General features: G+C 40.3%; 2 protein-coding genes across 2 annotated transcripts in view; both read right to left on the bottom strand.

Moving 5' to 3' along the window:
- Window positions 1-3,105, bottom strand: part of LOC117295722 (28S ribosomal protein S11, mitochondrial-like) — a 47,967-nt gene extending 44,862 nt beyond the window's left edge. Inside the window, exon 1 of the mRNA XM_033778440.1 lies at window positions 3,032-3,105. The gene's annotated coding sequence lies outside the window, so the exon portion shown is untranslated. The remainder of the gene's footprint in view (window positions 1-3,031) is intronic.
- A 3,956-nt stretch (window positions 3,106-7,061) lies between these two features.
- On the bottom strand, window positions 7,062-18,279 carry LOC117296187. The gene is made up of 7 exons (XM_033779078.1): window positions 18,199-18,279; window positions 13,120-13,380; window positions 12,386-12,568; window positions 11,646-11,693; window positions 9,685-11,307; window positions 8,807-8,954; window positions 7,062-7,384 (listed from the first exon to the last, which is right to left on the bottom strand). Exons 2-7 carry the CDS (start codon window positions 13,355-13,357, stop codon window positions 7,369-7,371), a joined length of 2,256 nt encoding a protein of 751 aa, XP_033634969.1. The 5' UTR covers window positions 13,358-13,380; window positions 18,199-18,279; the 3' UTR covers window positions 7,062-7,368.
- Between the last annotated feature and the right edge of the window lie 667 nt (window positions 18,280-18,946).

Raw genomic sequence — 18,946 nt, 5'->3', positions numbered from 1 at the left:
TTTAGCGTGCGATTGAGCCATTGTTGTCCCTTTCTGAAGGGTACTTTAAATTTTCAACCATAGCGGCGATATTTACTTGACGATATATCGCCAGTCAAAATTTTCAATATCGTCCAGGGTAAGTATCATGTAGACTGAGGTTGGATACTACATAGTAAATCACTGTAGGGGGTTAGGGTTGATGTCGCCTGCCTTTAATCACTTATTGATCTGATTTGAGTTTCATACTATTTTTGTATTATATATTTCCATTATCAAATAGTTGAACCGTAATAACCCAGCTGGATGCTGGATAAACCGCACACACTATCACAGTCACTGTACTTTATACTTGTACCTGTACCATGTATGTAGGCCTACAAACTCTAACAAAAAAAATGAATGAGAATGACTTCATTTAAAATTATGTCAGCAAAGTCCTAGGAACAAAGATTGGTGGTTACTAGTTATTTTTAAATTTTATTTTTTGTTACCAAAATCAAAAAGTAGACAAGAAACATTATTATTATTTTTGAAAATCATCGTTATTCTACTTATTGCTTGTCGGAGTATAGACACATACACTTAATGTTTTCAGCATCCAGCTGAATTTTGTTTTCATTTGTTTTAGGAGACACAGGCATCTATTTCTTACGCTTCCAAATGGAAGAAAAAACAGCTCTCTTACATTTCTTCGAGGCTATGCATTATTAGAACTTGTATTGCATTTTGCTTCTGATTTTATTTAGCTTAAATTCTGTTGGCGTGTTCATACAACTGTACATGTACAGTATCTCACTGATGGCCTAAATGCAGAGCAGAAATCTTTTTAATTTGTAGCCATTTCGTTCTTTTTGGTCCCAGTAGATCCCTTAAATGTTAACAAAATATATGAGCTGAGGTAAAGGGAATTTCTTGGATGATTTGACCTGGAATGAAGCATTGAAGCTCCTTTATTTAGTTCACCAAAATTCTATATTTGGTCAAAAGCCTTCAACGGTTTGTTGTTTTTAAAGCATACATACATGTAAACCATGGAAAAATGAACATAAGCCCAAACAAAAATATCGAAATTTAATATACATTACAAGTTGCCCCAAACCAAACAAAAGAGGGCGCCATTCATATTACACACAGACTCTTGTCAATTTACATGCCAGGTACTAGAAAAACAACCATTTCCACACAAAAGTATTTAAGTCTAATGAAGGGTAATTGAAACCTATGGAGCTTGTTATTATTGGGAAAAAAAACACATTGTGAATCAGGTTCCGACAGTATTTGCATCCATACAATTTGTGTAGAATAAATTAGAAGTAGTTAGAACTTTCATATATTTATTCACAAATCTAAGGGTGTACTTTTTGCAACACATAATTCAATGTCCACTTACACTTAAACCGTTTGAAGATCCCTCTCTTGACTTCTAAATTAAAAAATATACTCTCATCTATTGAGTTTGACAGAGAGAGGTTCAGAAAGATTGTAATTGCTTTTTTTCTGATAACTTTCTGTACCACACCACCACTTATTCACTCCTTTCTACAACTCATTGAGGTAAAATTAGATACCATATTATTTCATTAACAAAGTGGTGGCGTGATACAGAAACTTTTCCCTCTTTTCTGTGTTCGAATCGGTGAAGATAAACGATTTTTATGTATTTTTCTTTATCAATCTTCGGCGAGATTGTTACTAAGTTTCCGATTAAATTTTAAGGAAACTAAATGTATATATACATACATTCAGCGACGGTGGGGTATGCTGCCAATATATCAGTCAAATCCTTGTCCATTTTTTATTAAGAAAAGTTGGGTTTTGTTCCTGGTCGCGCATGGAATTTCTGGAGGTTTTATAATTAAACCAAACAAGTACTCTGTAAAATCTCATTTGTGAACCTTTCAGCATATTAAATGCACAATATTAGGGTGGCAAGCTTACATATAGTTGCGATAACATAACCCTCCTCCCGACGGTGAAGCCGGCAGGGTTTACAACCCAGGTTTTGAAACGAACAGGGCAAATGGTCAAACACGTACAATTTTGACAGCTGGTCAACAGATCAACAGGTTGGAAAAGTTTCCGTATAGTGCCACCACTTTTTCAATCGATATGAAATTATCTAACTTACTCTCAATGAGAATCCCTTTTTTTTGTAAAAATGAGTGAAAAAGTGGTGGTGCCATACGGAAAGTGGATAACTTTCCGTATGGCGCCACCACTTTTGGAAAGTGGATAACTTTCCGTATGGCGCCACCACTTTTTCACTCATTTTTACAAAAAGGGATATCTCATTGAGGTAAATTAGATACTATATTATTTCATATCGAATGAAAAAGTGGTGGCGCCATACGGACACTTTTCCCGGAAAGTTATCCGACAGGTTTGCTCCATTTTACCCACTTTCGAAATTATCTAGTTGAAATAGACAGGGATGGGCAAGGGATGGGTATTTTTCAAAATGCGTATTTTTTTTATTTAATGCAGGTTTAACTTTTAAGATGTAAGCAACAATATTCTGATAAATTTTGATGGGCACTCTTACACTTACTTACATGTATACTACAGTTGTTATGATTTTTTGAACATTGGCTATCAATTAATAAATTTGGCTAATAATAATAATACTAATAGGATAACATTTCACTCATTTTCACAAAAAAGGATATCTCATTATTGAGGTAAATTAGATACTATCTTATCCCATATCGAATGAAAAAGTGGTGGCGCCAAACGGAAACTTTCCCGACCATGACAAACAGTAAGCACAGCTAGAAGTACAGCGCCCCAGTTGTACTGGGTCTTGTCACACTGGTCACACACACACACAAGCCCACAGGGGGGGGGGGGGGGGGCACAGCACAGGACACAGATCACGGACGGTCGGTGGGAATCGAACCGGGGCCGGGGACGCGGCGCGGCGTCCCCTACTACTACTAGACAGAGGTAGTACTATATAGTGAAATGACAGAAACCACTGAGCCAACCTGAATGCCCACTAAGACCTAAATTAAGCTTACTAAAAGAAAAATAAAGAAAATTAATTTCTTACCATGTGAAGAATCAAGGAACTAAACTATCAAAATGTGCCGCCACCACACGATGATTTTACGAAGAAAAACCCACACAGTTTTAGAGCAGTCTGGTCCCCAAGTTTAGACACGCAATTATCCTTACACTAGCACAGTCAGAAGAGGGAAACCAATCTTTTGCGCAAAGTTGAATCTCTCGGCAAAAGGTGGCGCCCTTCACAACAAAGTTTGACATAAATTAGTTTTCTTTACCCAAAAGGCAAAAGGGGATCGTAGGCCTAATACACTAGAACAGTGCGAGCTCAATGTTTGTTTGTGTGCCCTCAAAATACTATCTATACGAGTGAGATTTGAGAGCCCCCAGGATGTGTAAAAATATTGCCCAATTGTGACCTGGGGTCATCCTTGGGGCTATTTGTGGTTAAATATGAGATGTGATAATAATTCACTTTTTATTGTCCTATTTAGCTGTAAAACTAAAATTTTGGGGAGTGCCTCATGAAAAATCACAGCAGCAAGTCGGTCTGGTAAAAAAATCTTAGTTTCGGTACTAATAATTTATTGCAAGCATTCAAAAAGGCTGACCTGCAAAAAACTTGGTCAAGAAATGTTAAGGTTTTTCAAGAGGCCGAGACTTTTTGAGAACTTTTAGATTGATTCCTATGCGAGTCTAGCTCTTTTTCGATATCTTTAGTGTGGTGTCTTTAGTGTAAATGAAAAACTTTGAAGATAATCCAAACCCAACTCTTACCCTAACCCTATAACACTAACCTCTACCCTAACTGATGCAACCCATATCCCCTCTAATCCCAACTGAACTTTTAACATAATCCTAACCCTAACCCTATTACCCCTACCCTAACTGCAACCCCTATCCCCTCTAACCCTAACTATAACCCTTACTTTACAATTGATAATAATCCTAACCTTAGTCCTTACTTTGAACCTACCATAACCCCAACACTTACCCATACCCTAACTGCAACCCCTATAATCCCCTCTAACCCTAACTCTACACCCTTACTTTGATCATGTTTTTATATCACAATCCTGACAATCCCCTTGTCCAGATGCTGTATTGGCTTTGACAAGTAGCTGATTACAGATGTAGATCCTAGCCCTTACTCTAACCAGCACTAACCCCTACCCTAACTGGAACCATCCCCTCCAACCATAATTATAACCCTTACTTTGATCATTATCACAACACCAACCCTCTCCCCTTACCCCTCTGACCCTAGCCAAACCATGAACCCTTACCCTAACCCTAAACTTTAACCTGTTTTTCTGCCCCAGACATAACATAAAAAGTCTACATCACCTGTAGTTCAGCCCTTGCGCTCAATGAAAACTGTTTCCCAAGGGGTGTTTGTCTATATTATAGAAATTTTCAAAATTATAATAGCAACAAATACTATTATATTATAGTAGGCCAACAAGTCTGTGGAAACTTCCAGTTAGCTTTTGGATGATGAAAAATCACAAACCCCTTTACTCACACAAGTGTAATATTTTGATAATTACCTTTAACGTGACTTTACAGCTAGGTAGCCAATAATATTTGATGAGGGACTGTATATCACAGAACCATTAGACATTTTGCATTAATTCTTCAAAGATAGACTTTTTATTTTAATTTGGATCATTTTTTACACAGATAATCATAAACAAAATTTAGGAAAGAAACTTTTTATTTATTTTTTAGTCTTTTAAGTGAAATATTTTCCTTTAAGCACACATCTCACTACTTTGAGCTTTACACACAAGGAAATTCTCAATTGGGACGCATTGCCATTTGATGATTTGTTAGGACTAAGCATGTTATGACTTAATACCATGATGCCTATTTTAATAGGATTAAAAAGGATTGGGGTACTTTTTGTAACACAAAACACAATCACAGATTTAAATTAAACTTATACAGTTTAAAGATAATTATGTTAGAAGGCTTCCCTTAAAAAGGCAGTGGACACTTTTTGTAATTACTCCAAAATAATTATTAGCATAAAACCTTACTCGGTAATTGTGGAAAGGGTGAGGTTGATACGTGTAGTATAAAACATTTTGAGGAACGGCTCCCTCTAAAGTGATGTAAAGGAGTAATTTCCCACAAATTTGATTTCGATACCTCAGATTTAGAATTTTGAGGTCCCGAAATCAAGCATCTGACAGCACACAACTGTGTGTGACAAAGGTGTTTTTTCTTTCACTATTATTTCGCAATTTTGATGACCAATTGAGCTCAAATTTTCACAAGTTTGTTATTTCATGCATGTGTTGAGAAACAGCAAGTGAGAAGACTGGTCTTTGAAAATTAGTGTCCAGTGTCTTTAACATAGGGGAGATGCGGGAGAGTTGCGCAATTTTTTACATTTTGCACGATTCTGCAGAAATGAAATGTAGGATCCCCTAACTATAAGTTTTAAGTAGCTTTAGAGTGTTGACTTTACTAAGTATAACATAATAATTGAACCAACTGCTATTGTTTATAGCCTATATATTTGACACATTTTCACTAAATTCATTGCTAAACAAGTAAGAAGAGAAAGGGTCTTATCTCGAGTTCCAAATTTCACTTTTTAGTGGAATTTAGATTTTCTTTTCACTCCCACTTTGAGCACTGACCTCTCACATTCTCTGTTGTAGCCAAAAAGACAGTTTGGTTAGACACAACCAACAGAGGGCATAGGGACTCGACCACTCTATGGGAACGTGGTGTTTTGGGGGGTGGCTCATCAACTCTCCGTATGGCTTAACTCTCCTGCATCTCCCCTATTGCTTGCCGAGATGCAGTAGTTTTTGAGAAATGAGTAAAACAATGTCACAAAAAATACGTCTTACATGCTAAAATAATTGTTGTGACTTGTTTTACTAATTTCTCAAAAACTTTAGCACCTCAGCAAGAAAGCTTTCTACCATCATAATTATCAAACCTTGTTAATCTGTGGACATTGTGTTTTGTGTCCAACAAAAAGTACCAGACCCTTTAAAGGCACTGGACAGGACACCTTTGGTAATATTGTCAAAGACCATTATTCTCATTTTGTGTACCCAACATAATGCATCAAATAACATATCTTTAAACATTTTTGACTCACTTGGTCATCAAAGTTGCAAGAGAATAATGAAGAACATCATCGTTGCACAAATCTATGGGCTTTCAGATGTCTAAATAAAGGCTTCAGGCCTGAAGTCTTTCGAGTGAGCTAGAGTTACCTCTTTCCCCAAAACTACATTACTTTAGAGGGAGGCGTTTCTCACAATGTTTGATACTTTCAACAGCTCTCTACTGATTGTTATCAAGCAAGTTTTTATGCTAAACAATATTTGTGAGTGTTTACCAATAGTGTCCAGTGCTCTTTACAATTCATAATTTGTCAATGAAACACTCTTGTCATTATAAATGCGTAAACAGAATTTGTTTATACAAAAAGCTAAATAATTATACCCAATAGGTGAATAACTCTTGATCTGGGCACTGTGTACAATAATTTATAACAAGTAATAAACCTGACATGGTAAATTTGAAAAACATTATTTTGGGATAGAACGAAAACATCCTATTTACTAGAGCGAGATTTGAACCAAAAACTCTTGATTATTGTGCCGGTTCTCCACCACCTTAGCTAGCTAGCCTTGACGGTAGCCGTCTCCCTATTGTAAATAACTTTGTTCAGGTGCCATTCTGACACCATACAACCATTAACTACTGTGTAGCCAGGGATCACACACAAGGGAAGCAGCAGTCAGTGGATCACCTTCGGAGGATGTGACTTGTTGTTTCAAATATAAAATAAACTACAAAGGAAAACTGAATGGGTAAATTTTAAAACAATTTGTAATATTGTGATGTCACACATACATGGAATGGAGAGCTCTAGATTGACAGCAACATCTCTGATCTTGTATTTAATCAGTTGCAGAAGGAAATGTTCATAACATTTTAAAGACATCCTTTGGTGGATAATTTGACTATATTTGGCGGATGCTCATCACTTTGTACATGTAGATAGTAGGAAAAATTCTCCTTCCGTCGCCCTGACTCCAGTTTGTGCATTACAGGCCCGTAGCCGATTTCCCGAAACTTTATGAAGCAACTTGCGCAAGTCGATCTACGCAGTTGCGTAAAGTTTCGTGAAATCGGCTGCAGGTCCCAATTTTTTGCACAAAAAAAAACAAAAAACAAGCAAAAAAAAAAAACCTTTCTAAAAATGAAATTCCGGGGCCTGCATTATACGTTTTATCTGTCAAGAAATAGTTTAATCAGATGGTCCAATGTTCAGTTCCTGGCAACTACTGAATCTGCACTGTGACTACACGAATCCTGCAGTATTTAGGAAGCTTGCAGTCCTCCTCATCACTCTTTCTTCAGCCTAAAATTAATTGAAATATGAAATTGTTTACTATATAACATGCCTCTCAATAATAAGTACATCTTCAAAACTTACCCCACAGTTGAACTTATTTTATGCAGGCATGATAGTTGGAGAAAAATAAGTAGGAAAAATATATTGAGCATCAGTAAGAGGGATAACCTACACACATACGTACACATGGTCAGATAGTGTAGGCTTTAATAGACTTTTCAGGCTGTGTGGTGGTCACAATTTGTTGCCTTTTCCCAAGAGTTAAAACATGGAAATCAGACTAAAGTAGTCCGAATATCATGCCTGTTTATGGGAAAAATCAAAGGTGATTTGGCTCAAAGTGGAAAAATAATAATGGGGCATGACGCTACTTGAAAAGCAAATATCCCTGTGGGTGCCTTTATAATAGACCACTCATGGTCAATGCCCTCCCCAGGAGGCCCACTCTGGAGGCCCACAGGCGTGGCCAGAAGGAAACATTTAAATGATCTTTTCTCGTTGAATACAGCCCTCGGTAGTCCTCAGGATATTTTTACCCCACATATACCCAGTGTGCTTTCACATAGCCTTGCTCAAGGCAGTCGCATTATTCGCTCCGAAAATACGCCGCTGTAAACCCACCCGTATACCCTGTGCGTGGTGCGTGCGATCACACCGCATGACCCACTCGTATACACACTGTCACATCGTACGACTACTGTGCACACAAGTCATCCGCACTCGTACCACTAACCGCATGCGGAGGCCGTCAGGCCGACAGCCTTGTCGGGTCTGTAACTTCCGGGTTTAATGTGTTGTATTGAAAAATTTCCACAAGCGGAAAAAAATGGGGGGGCTCTCGGATATGCTAGTACGCAGTCCATGAATATGTATATCTTTCGTCAGACCTATCAGACAACACAGGATGTGAGGCAAATGAATTATTCATTTTGACGTCCAATCACGCACTTCCCTTATCACGACCTTTGGACCCTATCATGCGTCCGTGGTGGTGGTGTGTGATGTAAACATGTCTCGTCTTTCGCGGGCATTATGGTAATGAGCTGACTGTGTGAACTCTTCGCTTATTATAGTAATGAGGTCAGTGGCTTCAACACAGACCCTACAAGGCTGTCGGCCTGACGGCCTCCGCATGCGGATAGTGTACGGGGGCATCGTGTCGTGCGATGTCACGCACAGTGAATACAGGTGGGTTTTTGTACAGCGGCGGTCTTTTTTCGGAGTGAATAATTTCACTGCCTTGAGCAAGGCTAGCTTTCACACTGTCCCCGCCTACACACTGTAGGTCAAGACTCCCAGGGTTAGGGTTGCATGTTTCAAGAACACCCCAGGGTTTTACAACTTACACCTACTCTAAAGCAGGGGTGGCTGTGCCCCAGGGTATGCATCAGGGAAGCAAAGCTTACACATACAATCTGTCTACTTTACCTTTTTGCTTTGTTGCGGCGGGCAGTGGTTGTTCTGGTTTTGGCTTGTGGCGGTGAGTCCTGTTCCAAGGAGTTTAGGTGGTTTCCCTGCTCCCTCCCAGCGTGATCCGTCTCTCCATCGTAATTCGGCCTTCTCAAAGCATTCGAAACTGATAAAAAGAAAAGAAAATCAAATAACCTTTTGAAAGGAACTGGACACTATTGGTAATTACTTCAAAACAATTGGTAGCATAATTTAACGTACTTCGTACAGGCAATGGAGAGCGGTTCACAGTACAACCATGATTAGAACCAGGCTTTACTTCTAATGATTGATAAGCTATATTATTTACTTATCTTCCAACATTTTTTAAAACAATGTTTTCGGTTGTTAAAGGCACTTGACACTTTGGGTAATCACTCAAAATATTATTGTTGGCATAAAAAGTTGGAGAACTGCTGATAGTACAAAACATTGTGAGAACAGCACACTCTGAAGTAACATATATACATACATACTTTTGTATGTAGCTTATGAGGAAGAGGTAATTTCTCACTCAAATATTAAAAGAATTCAGGCCTGAAGCCCTTTTTAGGCATCTGAAAACACACAAATTTGTGCCACTAGTTGTTTTTTTCTGTTATTATTCTCTTGCAACTTCGATGACTAATAATTGAGTCCAAATGTTCAGAGATTTGTAGTTTTATGCATACATGTACATGTACGTTGGGATACACCAAGTGAAAACGCTGGTCTGTCCAGTACCTTTAATAACAAATCAATTTACTAATTTCCCCCTCTTTTGCCCTATTGTCCCCCCCCCGACATATATTCTAAACATACTCTTCCGGCAGCACTTTTTGCATCTCACCGTTATAATTGTCAGAATAAATACTCACGTGATGCCAGCTGATACTCTCTGATTCTGCCGTGTAAACTGTCCGCCATTGTTTGGATGATCTGCCCCAGTCGCAGTCTCTTCTCATCGTGTTCGATCTCTCTCTCGAAAGTCCGAAACCAGTCCGTCACCGGTGCATTGGTCGTAGGCGGCGCCGCATCAATAATGCCTGTCCACAGTGGAGCGATTGCCATGAATGTTTTCAGGAAGTATCGTACAAACGCTGGCGCATAGTAGGGATTCTTGTCAGTAGACCGACCCCACTTGCCCTCATTGGTAATCTGAATGGCTTTGTAGTGTCTGTAGTATGGAGATGTCTTCAGCCACGAGCAGTCATCACTTTCCTCTGGGAATACCGACTCTTTGTACACATCTCGCTCTGGATCGTACTCAAACGGTGTTTCGGACTCTAACTGTTGCAGTGTCTCTGCTTTAGGAGGAACTTTAGACAGCAGTACTTTACACATCAACCCAAAGATGGTGTCTACGTCGTCTTTTGATGATGTATTTATCATCTGTGACACACATTGCAAGATAAATGTTTTCAGATTGGTCTCGGTGTCCGCAAGATGTCTCGAGACGACGTGCATGAGGTGTGCACTGCAGATGTACACCTTGCAGGCCGGGAGGCTTCCGTCCCAAACTTTTTGGAGGTAACCCTCTGTTCCGAAAACATTGAATGATTTAATGACCGCTGTTATGGCATCCCACCTGCAGTCCACGATGACCCTATGAGGCACGCTGTACCTCTCATCAAGCTGCTGTACAGCGTATTCAAATCGCATGAGGAAGTTCATAAACTCTGGATACGAATGCGTATGCGATATATACTCGGCCAACGGAAGTGGTGGATCGTTGCCGTGTCCGCTAACAACTAGAGCCCAGTACTGCATTCTGAAGGTTTGATTGGAAGAGTCTTTGACTTGCAATACCGTCTCGCCAAGATGAAGTGTCACTAACTCATCTTTAATCTTTTCAATCAAGATCTTCAATTGTGCATCAGTGAAGACGATGATCCCAACAATGGGGATCATGGACAGACCCTGGACATATCCAATGCTTCCCATCTCTTCGGTTTTGTCTCTCACCTTCAGTAGCTCTTTAATGTTGTCCCAAGTATTGAAAGTTGCCTGGTTTGCCGACGACGATGGGCTTGGAAAGCCGTTCTGTTTCTCAACATGACTACTGCTCTCCGCAACCAACTGTTTTAGGCTTAGTTTTGCTTTCTTAGACTTATTATTTCTGTGCGAGTCGCCGATGACAAGACGCAGGAGCTGGAAATCCCTTCCATGAATAATGTCTCCAGTAATTCTAACCTTGACCTTGAGATCTTTACCTGCCACTTGGGCCTTCTTGATGACAAAGTCGTACTCCGTGCACCCGTCAAATTTACAGACTGCCTTTCCGTGGAAAAAGGGAGCTCTCCTTTTGCGGCTTCCGAACTTCTTCACCCGGTTGAATTTGAAGACCAAGACGCAGTAAGGGTTGACCTCGGACACCTTCTTGGCAAAGATGTTGATGTGACCCTTGAGAGAGTTGTTGTGACGGCCCTTGTACACCCAGATCATTCCCTGCTCCTCGGGTGAAAGATTAAACTTCCACTTACGCCTTTCTAAAGTTGGAGCTGCAAAAATAAAACAAATATAGTGTCAATACAGTTTGCAGTAACTCCATGGGTTTATCTACTTGCAGGGTAGATTATGCTGTTTTGAAAACTCAATCATGATATGATGTTCTACTGTGCAGCTGATTTTAAAGAATTCTGGAAATGTTTCTACTGAGACAAAACTTTATTTGTTTGGTGACTTGTTTTACTCATTTCTCAAAAGCTACAGCACCTCAGCAAGTGTTTATAACATGTAAGAGAAGCTTTCTACCATCACTATCTTCAAACTGTTTGTGTTGCTGTTCTACAACAAGTACCGAGACCTTTTAATGCCAACTTTAGAATTTGAGACTTACCACTTAAGTTGTCATCCAATCCATCAAAGTGTTGACCATCAGCCGAACCTGAAATGAAAATAATTCACACGATTAGAACCAGGCTTGGCGTTTAAGTACTTCCAATGATTGATAGCGATAATATTTATTTAACCCTGTTCAGCCCCAAGTTCTTTTTATAAAATCAACCACTGGAGCTCACATTGTTCGGACCAAAAGCATGAAACGCACATTCTAACACATTATAAAGCTAATATTACCTATTTAAGATTTCTTTTTTATAACATATAGGTGTTAAAATTGTCTTTTACATAATAAATGTTCTTTTGCGATTTGTCTTCCTTATTTTTTCCTCATCTTCAACTAATATTCTGACAAATTGTCCTACATAGTTTGATTTCACAAGTTAATCATTATTACCTTTAAGATTTCTTTTTAGAGCATAATAGGTAATAAAATTGTCTAACTTAATTAATTTTCTTTTGCGATCTCTCTTTCTAGTGTTTGTCTCATCTTCAACTGATATTTTGACAAATTGTCCTACATAGACCATATTGAATAACCCCTTTGTTGCTATAAGTTACCATCTTGTAGGGCAAACCATATGCGCGTCTAAACACAATACATCAATGAAGCACGCAGCGTTCACGGGTTTATTTCTACGGCACATGCACGCTTACACAGGCCATGTTGTAGGGCAGATATGTGAATGGTGACGTCATTTTCAATTCGGTCTATTTTGAATGTCATATTCTTCTCACCTGCCAGCATTGCCAATACATCTACTATTTGTCGTCGTGTGTACTTGAGATTCTTGGTCAAGTAACCGTTAAGTTCAAGTACAAGACCCTTCTTTAATGAAGCTTGAACAGGCAAGTTAACTGTGTCATCTTGGGTGAAATGATCTTGAGTTATTCCAGCTTGGGTGCAGTATGGTCCAATAGCTGTGGTTTTTGAAAAAAATTTAAAGAAATATTATGGTGATTAAAAGACAAATTATAAGATCTCCAAAGCTATTCATTGTAGGGTATTAATGGCGGCGCGATTTAGAGCAAGGAATTCAAGTTCTGGTGGTGAGGTCATCTGGGGAGTGAGTTCAAATACTGGTTTTGACACTTGTGTCCTTGAGCAAGATTCTTCACTATACTGTAGACCTTGCTTCTCTTCACCCAGGGGATAAATGGTACCGGTACTCTGGTTTCATTGGCTGCATACTGCGCCACAGTACCTTGTACATGTAAAACATTACATGGTGCTATGTATAAGGAGAAGGTCTCATCATTCAAAACGTACACGTAGTCCCATTTAGCGGCCATAGCCAGGATCAACGAGGCGAACACCTTCTATTTTGATAAGTGCACTGGGTTCTTTTACATGCGTTACACAACACATGGGACCAAGGGCCTTTCGTCCCATCGAAAGGACCAAGCAATGGTTAAGTGTCTTGCTTATTAGCCACGACACTTACACTATTTATTTTAGAATCTATTTGTACCTCTACTGAATCCAGGTTCGTCTAGAAGTTCTAATGCTGAAGGACGGGGCTGTGCATCGCGGGGTGTTATAACAACTTCAATCTCGTCTACAGCATCATGCCCAGTCTGTTCCGCAACCTTCTCACGTATAACATAAGTACACTGCCCAGGAACAGAAGTTGGGTATGATGAGCATCCTGGTTGCTGAGAATCTACAGGAGCTGATGCTACATGATCGGCAGGTCTGAGATGTTCCATGTCTGCAACACGCCACGTTGAAACTGGGTTTGAAATCAAGAGACACTTATGACAATTTTATCAAACAGAATATTAGGATAGTGGTCAAATCGGACAAATTGATGAACCCTTCCCATGAGCAGTTGCGATAACGTAACCCTCCTCCCGACGACGAAGCCGGAGCTAACCCTCCTCCCAATGGCCCTCTGGCTTCGTCGTTGGGAGGAGGGTTATGTTATCGAAACAATAATGATAATAATCAAAGCAATAAAACATGGATTTATAATGCCCATTTCTGCAGAAAACCGATCAAGGAGCCTACACAAAATGAAAAAACTAATACAATAGAAAATGAAGAATAAACATAATTTAACTTAAATGAAACCCAATGAAAGTGAACAAGTGTGTTTTTAGTTCCCCATTGAAGTTGTTGAGTGATGTTGTTTGGCCAAGTGAGACAGGGAGCTTATTCCATAGGGCAGGAGCAGCTTTGGCGAAAGCACGGTCTCCGTAACGAATTGTTCTAGACCTTGGCTCTACCAGCAAATGAGATCCAGCAGACAGTAGAGCACGACTGCTGTGCTAATAGTGGAGATTAGTTCACAAAGATACTGTGGGGCTTGTCCATGCAGAGCTTTGATTCAAACACAAGGATGCAGATTTAGAAGGTGATCCTCTTCTTTGCAATGGGAGCCATTGTAGGCTTCATAGGACGGGCGAAATATGGTCGTATTTTCTGGCTTGGACAACGACTCGAGCGACATTGCTGTGTACAAGTTGCAGACGAGAAATAGATGCAGCTAGAAGCCCAACCAAGAGCGAGTTGCAATAACAATCCAAGCTGGAGGAGACCAGAGCATGGATGACTTTCTCAGCTGTATCCAGAGACAAGTATTAGCAAATTTTTGCTATGTTATGAAGATGAAGACGATGTTGAACAGTTTGTCGAACACAACTCCAAGATTGCGGCACTATACATCATGTACATGTAGATTTTTGTTGAAGTAGAATACAATGATCTACACAAATATGCCTAAAAACTGTGTGGTTTTCCTTTTACCTGTATGGCCGACCTTGTTTGTTCGCAAAGTGAAACAAAACCATGCAATTTCGAAGCAAATTTGTGTAGATCATTGTATTCTACGTGTACGTACGTACTTTTACAACATCTTTCTAATCTAACCATGCATTTTATAATAAACGGTTACAAACGCTTTTCGAAGACCAACTCAACCGATCCAAGGCAGCGTGTTCCTTTATTTATTTGGCAAATGCCATAAAGAGGTGTGCACACAGTGATCCTCATCTTGTTGTTGGTACTCTCTTTGTTATGAGACTGATGTTGGTGAAGGAGAGCCATCCAGCCAGCTCAACAAGGTGGGCTACACACAACAGCCAGCACCATTTTCCGGAATACCGTACACTTTGGCACCTCGCAAACTCGACACCTACAAACTCGGCACCTTGCAAACTCGGCACCCACTCAGCACCAAGAATGAAGGCACCATACAAACTTTGGCACCTGCCTTTTATTGACTAACATACTCGATTTGAAGAGTCAAGTGGTTAAAAATAAAGTAACGTACGAGTAATTACAGTTACACAATAAAACAATTAACTGTTGTAAATGCTCTAAATGGAAAAATACCCAAGATACTAGTTATGGGAGTTTCAAGATAATAATTCCGTACTTTCAAGAAAATTTGGGCCGCCAGGAAATTTACGGTCCGCCCGCACCGTGTTCAGCCGACAAGTTTTTAAAACGATGTTTAGGCTAAAACGGATACGGGCCTACCTGAAATTGCGTCCATGTTGGTGAAAGTGCAGTGCCATTTTTAAGGTCTGGGCTTTGAAAAATTTTAATGTTAAAGGGTTTGTTAAGTTTGGTTGAGGGTATTTAAAGGCAGTGGACACTATTGGTATGCCTAATAACTCAAAATAATAGCACAAAACCTTACTTGGTATGAGTAATGGGGAGAGGTTGATAGTATAAAACATTGTGAGAAACGGCTCCCTGTGAAGTAATGTAGTTTTCGAGAAAGAAGTAAATTTCCACAAATTTTGATTTTGAGACCTCAGATTTAGAATTTGAGGTCTCGAAATCAAGCATCTGAAAGCACACAACTTCGTGTGACAAGGGTGTTTTTTCTTTCATTATTATCTTGCAACTTCGATGACTGATTGAGCTCAAATGTTCACAGAATTTTTATTTTATGCACGTTGACATACACCAACAGTGAAGGCTACACGTAGTCTATGACAATTACTAATAGTGTCCATTGTCTTTAATGGATTGTTGCTTTTTTAAAGCCATTATACACTTTCGGTGAACAGTATTGTCCAAGTCCCACACTTCGTGTATCACAACTTATATATAAAATAACAAACCTGTGAAAAATTAGGTTCAATCGGTCATCGGAGTCGGGAGAAAATAACCGGAAAACCCATTCTTGTTTCCGCGCGTTTCGCCGTGTCATGACGTGTTTAAAATAAATCCGTAATTCTCAAAAAGTAAAGCATTTCATGGAACAATATTTAAAGAGAAGTCTTCAACCATTACCTTCTGTACACCCTGTAAATTATTTGTTAATCTGTGAATTATTATTTTTTTTTCTGTACCGAAAATGTGTAATGGCTTTAACAGAGCATGATTTGCCGAAAGGCACCGGCCCTGATGGGGATCAATGGTAAGATTGAACTTTTACATTCAAAATGAGTGTAAAAATTAAACTTTTTCAACTGGGTGCCGAGTTTGTATATTTTTTGTACATTGTGCCGTGTGTTACCCGGGTGCAGAGTTTGCAAGGTGCAGAGGTTGTAGGTGCTGAAATTGCAAGGTGCCGAGTTTGCAAGGTGTCGAATGAAGTCACCGGTACCCATTTTCCGAATCAAAACAAATACCGGACACTTCGGCACCTTGCAAACTCGGCATCCACTCGGCACCAAGAAAGCCTACACCACACAAACTCGGCAGCGGCCTTTTTTTCGACTGACAAACTCGGCACCAAGCAACATCATTCGAAGAGTCAAGTGGTTAAAAATAATCATAAGAATCAATCGTTTCCGAACTTGTAAAAAATTGGGGTGATGCCACCTGGGGAAGTTTACTGTCCGCACTAACCGTGTCGCTTCATCAGTCAACAAGTTTTGTTTTTTATAGACTTGGCCTAGCTATGAATTGAATTACCTGTGAAATTGCGGCGCCGTTTTTCAATAGATTGGGCTTTGGAAAATGTTACAAGCGTCCTGTTAATATTATTAATAGGGTTTTTAATGGATTTTTCTTTTAAAACTATGAAGCGTGAATAGCCTAAAGGCGCCGGCCGTAATGGAGACCAATTTTCTGACGGCTCGGCGACTCCGTGCGTGCACTGAATTAAGTTACGTGGTAACGTCGCTTCTATTTTCTGAAAATAATTATATTCAATAATAGTTTGTAATTTTATTTCCAACAACTTTACAGGATCAAGCTTTTTATGGTCGTGTGGTGCTTCACAATAATTACATACTGAGGCCACTCCACGCAGTGTGAACATCGATCATTTTTTTTCAACGTGGGTGCCGAGTTTGTATTATTTTGTGCATGTGCTGAGTTTATGGGTGCCGAGTTTGCAAGGTGCCGAAGTGACCGGTACCCTACCTTAGAGTTATATACAAGAACTAGATGGCCCACTGGTGATGCGCGACGGGACTGCAAGGCGCAAGGAAACACGCGCGCCATTCTGCACACGCGTTGAATATGACGTACCTGATGGAGTTTGTGTTTATTGAACGCTGACACGATGCTGTTTTGTCAACAACCCCCTCGACGTCCGCCCCATGTTCGACGGCCGAGTAAGAATCAAGTCCCCCGATTTACACATGTAGAACTCACAGTGTGTAATCCGCGACCAACGCAACTTCCTTCCACGAGACCGAGTGTGATCCGCGACCAACGCAACTTCCTTCCACGAGACCGAGACTTATCTGCATCAGCCACAGAGAATTGGGAGTATTTTACTCTCCACTTCCGCACGTCACGTGCACACCAATTGGGGACCCCAAAACACGTGTGGGCCAATTGGTCGGTTTTTGGTCAGTTCATTCAGCTTCCCTGGGTAAACCCCGGTGTGCGATTTGATTTTTTTAAAGACGAACGTGGGTTTTTATCTGCACATGTTCTGGAAAAAAAAACCCGCCACACACCGGGGTCGACCTGGGGAAGCTAAACGAACGCACCCTATGTACCTAGCCTGAACGTCTGACGCCATTCTTCGGGGCTCACGAATAACGCCACAGACCGGCTTCAAAAAATTGCAGAACCGGCGTGTAGTTTGACCTCTGACCTTGGTCATTTCACATTATAGATACGCAGTCAACTCAAAGGTAAAAAAATCCATTGCAGACTTGAGAGCAGTGACTATTTGGGCATCTATTTCACTGCACGTATCCAATGATATCATTGTATCCAATTAGAATCACTGGATCTAGCAGCGGCATATAGCCCCACTTGTGTGGCCAAGGATAGCTGTAAATATTTAAAATAAGGATTCAGCTATCCTTGGCCACACAAGAGGGGCTAGCGGCGGCAGCGACCTGTCTTTATCCTTGAGGATAAAGACAGGGGCGCAGTCTATTAATATGATATGTACCCTACTCAGCATGCTCAGCGCTAGCCCTTCTTGTGTGGCCAAGGTTGTGTGGCCACGGATAGCAGAATCTATCCTTGGCCACAAAAGTGGGGCTACTCAGCGCGATGGCCGATGCTCCCTTTTTTATTTTTCCAACCAAACTGTTACTGCGCTCAATCTAGCTATGCATTGAATCTAGCACTAAATCAAACTTTCATATTATGAAAAAAATGCAATAGAACGCCAAATTACCTTGAAAATCGTTTATTTCAGTTAGGATTTTTAGCACAATCTCCCCTCACTCCATGCTTCAACAGTCCGTCTCCATTCATGCCATCGTGAAGTGTGTGGCCATAGCCCCCTCTCTAGTCGGCCGCTGACCAGTTTGTTGTTTCGCGCGATCCGACATCCGAGGCCGACTGTGAGCTGATTATCCGTGTAAAACTTCTCAACTTTACACAGTTGGAAAGAAATATATCTTTACCTTTCATCCGCTCTACTGCACCATGTTTGTATTCTTGCAGCAGTTTGCATAGTTGTTTTGTTTAAGTGATCCATATCTCATGGACCTCTTGGTGAACAAGGTACATTTTTTATTGTAACTTGATGACACAAGCCACAGACAATGAAACTGTATTGGGATTCAGGTACATGTTTTTTAAATTCTTTCAGTCAGGGGCGTCAATCCGTCTTGAAAGGTGAGGGGGGGGGGGACACATAACATTTACGGCGTGGGGTCCGGGGCCCGCTTTAGGGCCCCGGGATTTTGTTTAGCCCGTAGATGCTCTCTGGTGCAATTTAGTGAATATGAGGGGTGATGTTCCCTCCTCTCAGATTTTGGAATTTAATGCCTATTTCAAGGTATGATGCACCTATTCTTGCTATCATGGTTATTGTACCTAAAAAGCAACTCAATGGGAGACTTTCTGGGACGATAGAGGGCAGCAGACTTACCGGGTAAATCCATTGTTCTCAGAATTATGCGCATGTTCAGAACTAC

This window comes from Asterias rubens, chromosome 10, assembly GCF_902459465.1.
Source record: "Asterias rubens chromosome 10, eAstRub1.3, whole genome shotgun sequence".
Lineage (NCBI taxonomy): Eukaryota > Metazoa > Echinodermata > Asteroidea > Forcipulatida > Asteriidae > Asterias > Asterias rubens.
This window is presented reverse-complemented; position numbering and strand designations above follow the sequence as displayed.

Excerpts from the sequence above, each read along its gene's own strand:
- LOC117296187 (XM_033779078.1), bottom strand. The coding sequence starts at position 13,357 with ATGGAACATCTCAGACCTGCCGATCATGTAGCATCAGCTCCTGTAGAT. Across the intron at positions 12,569-13,119 it reads CGAACCTGGATTCAGTAGAG|CTATTGGACCATACTGCACC; the intron begins GTACAAATAGAT and ends CAAAAACCACAG. Across the intron at positions 11,694-12,385 it reads TGTATTGGCAATGCTGGCAG|GTTCGGCTGATGGTCAACAC; the intron begins GTGAGAAGAATA and ends TTTTCATTTCAG.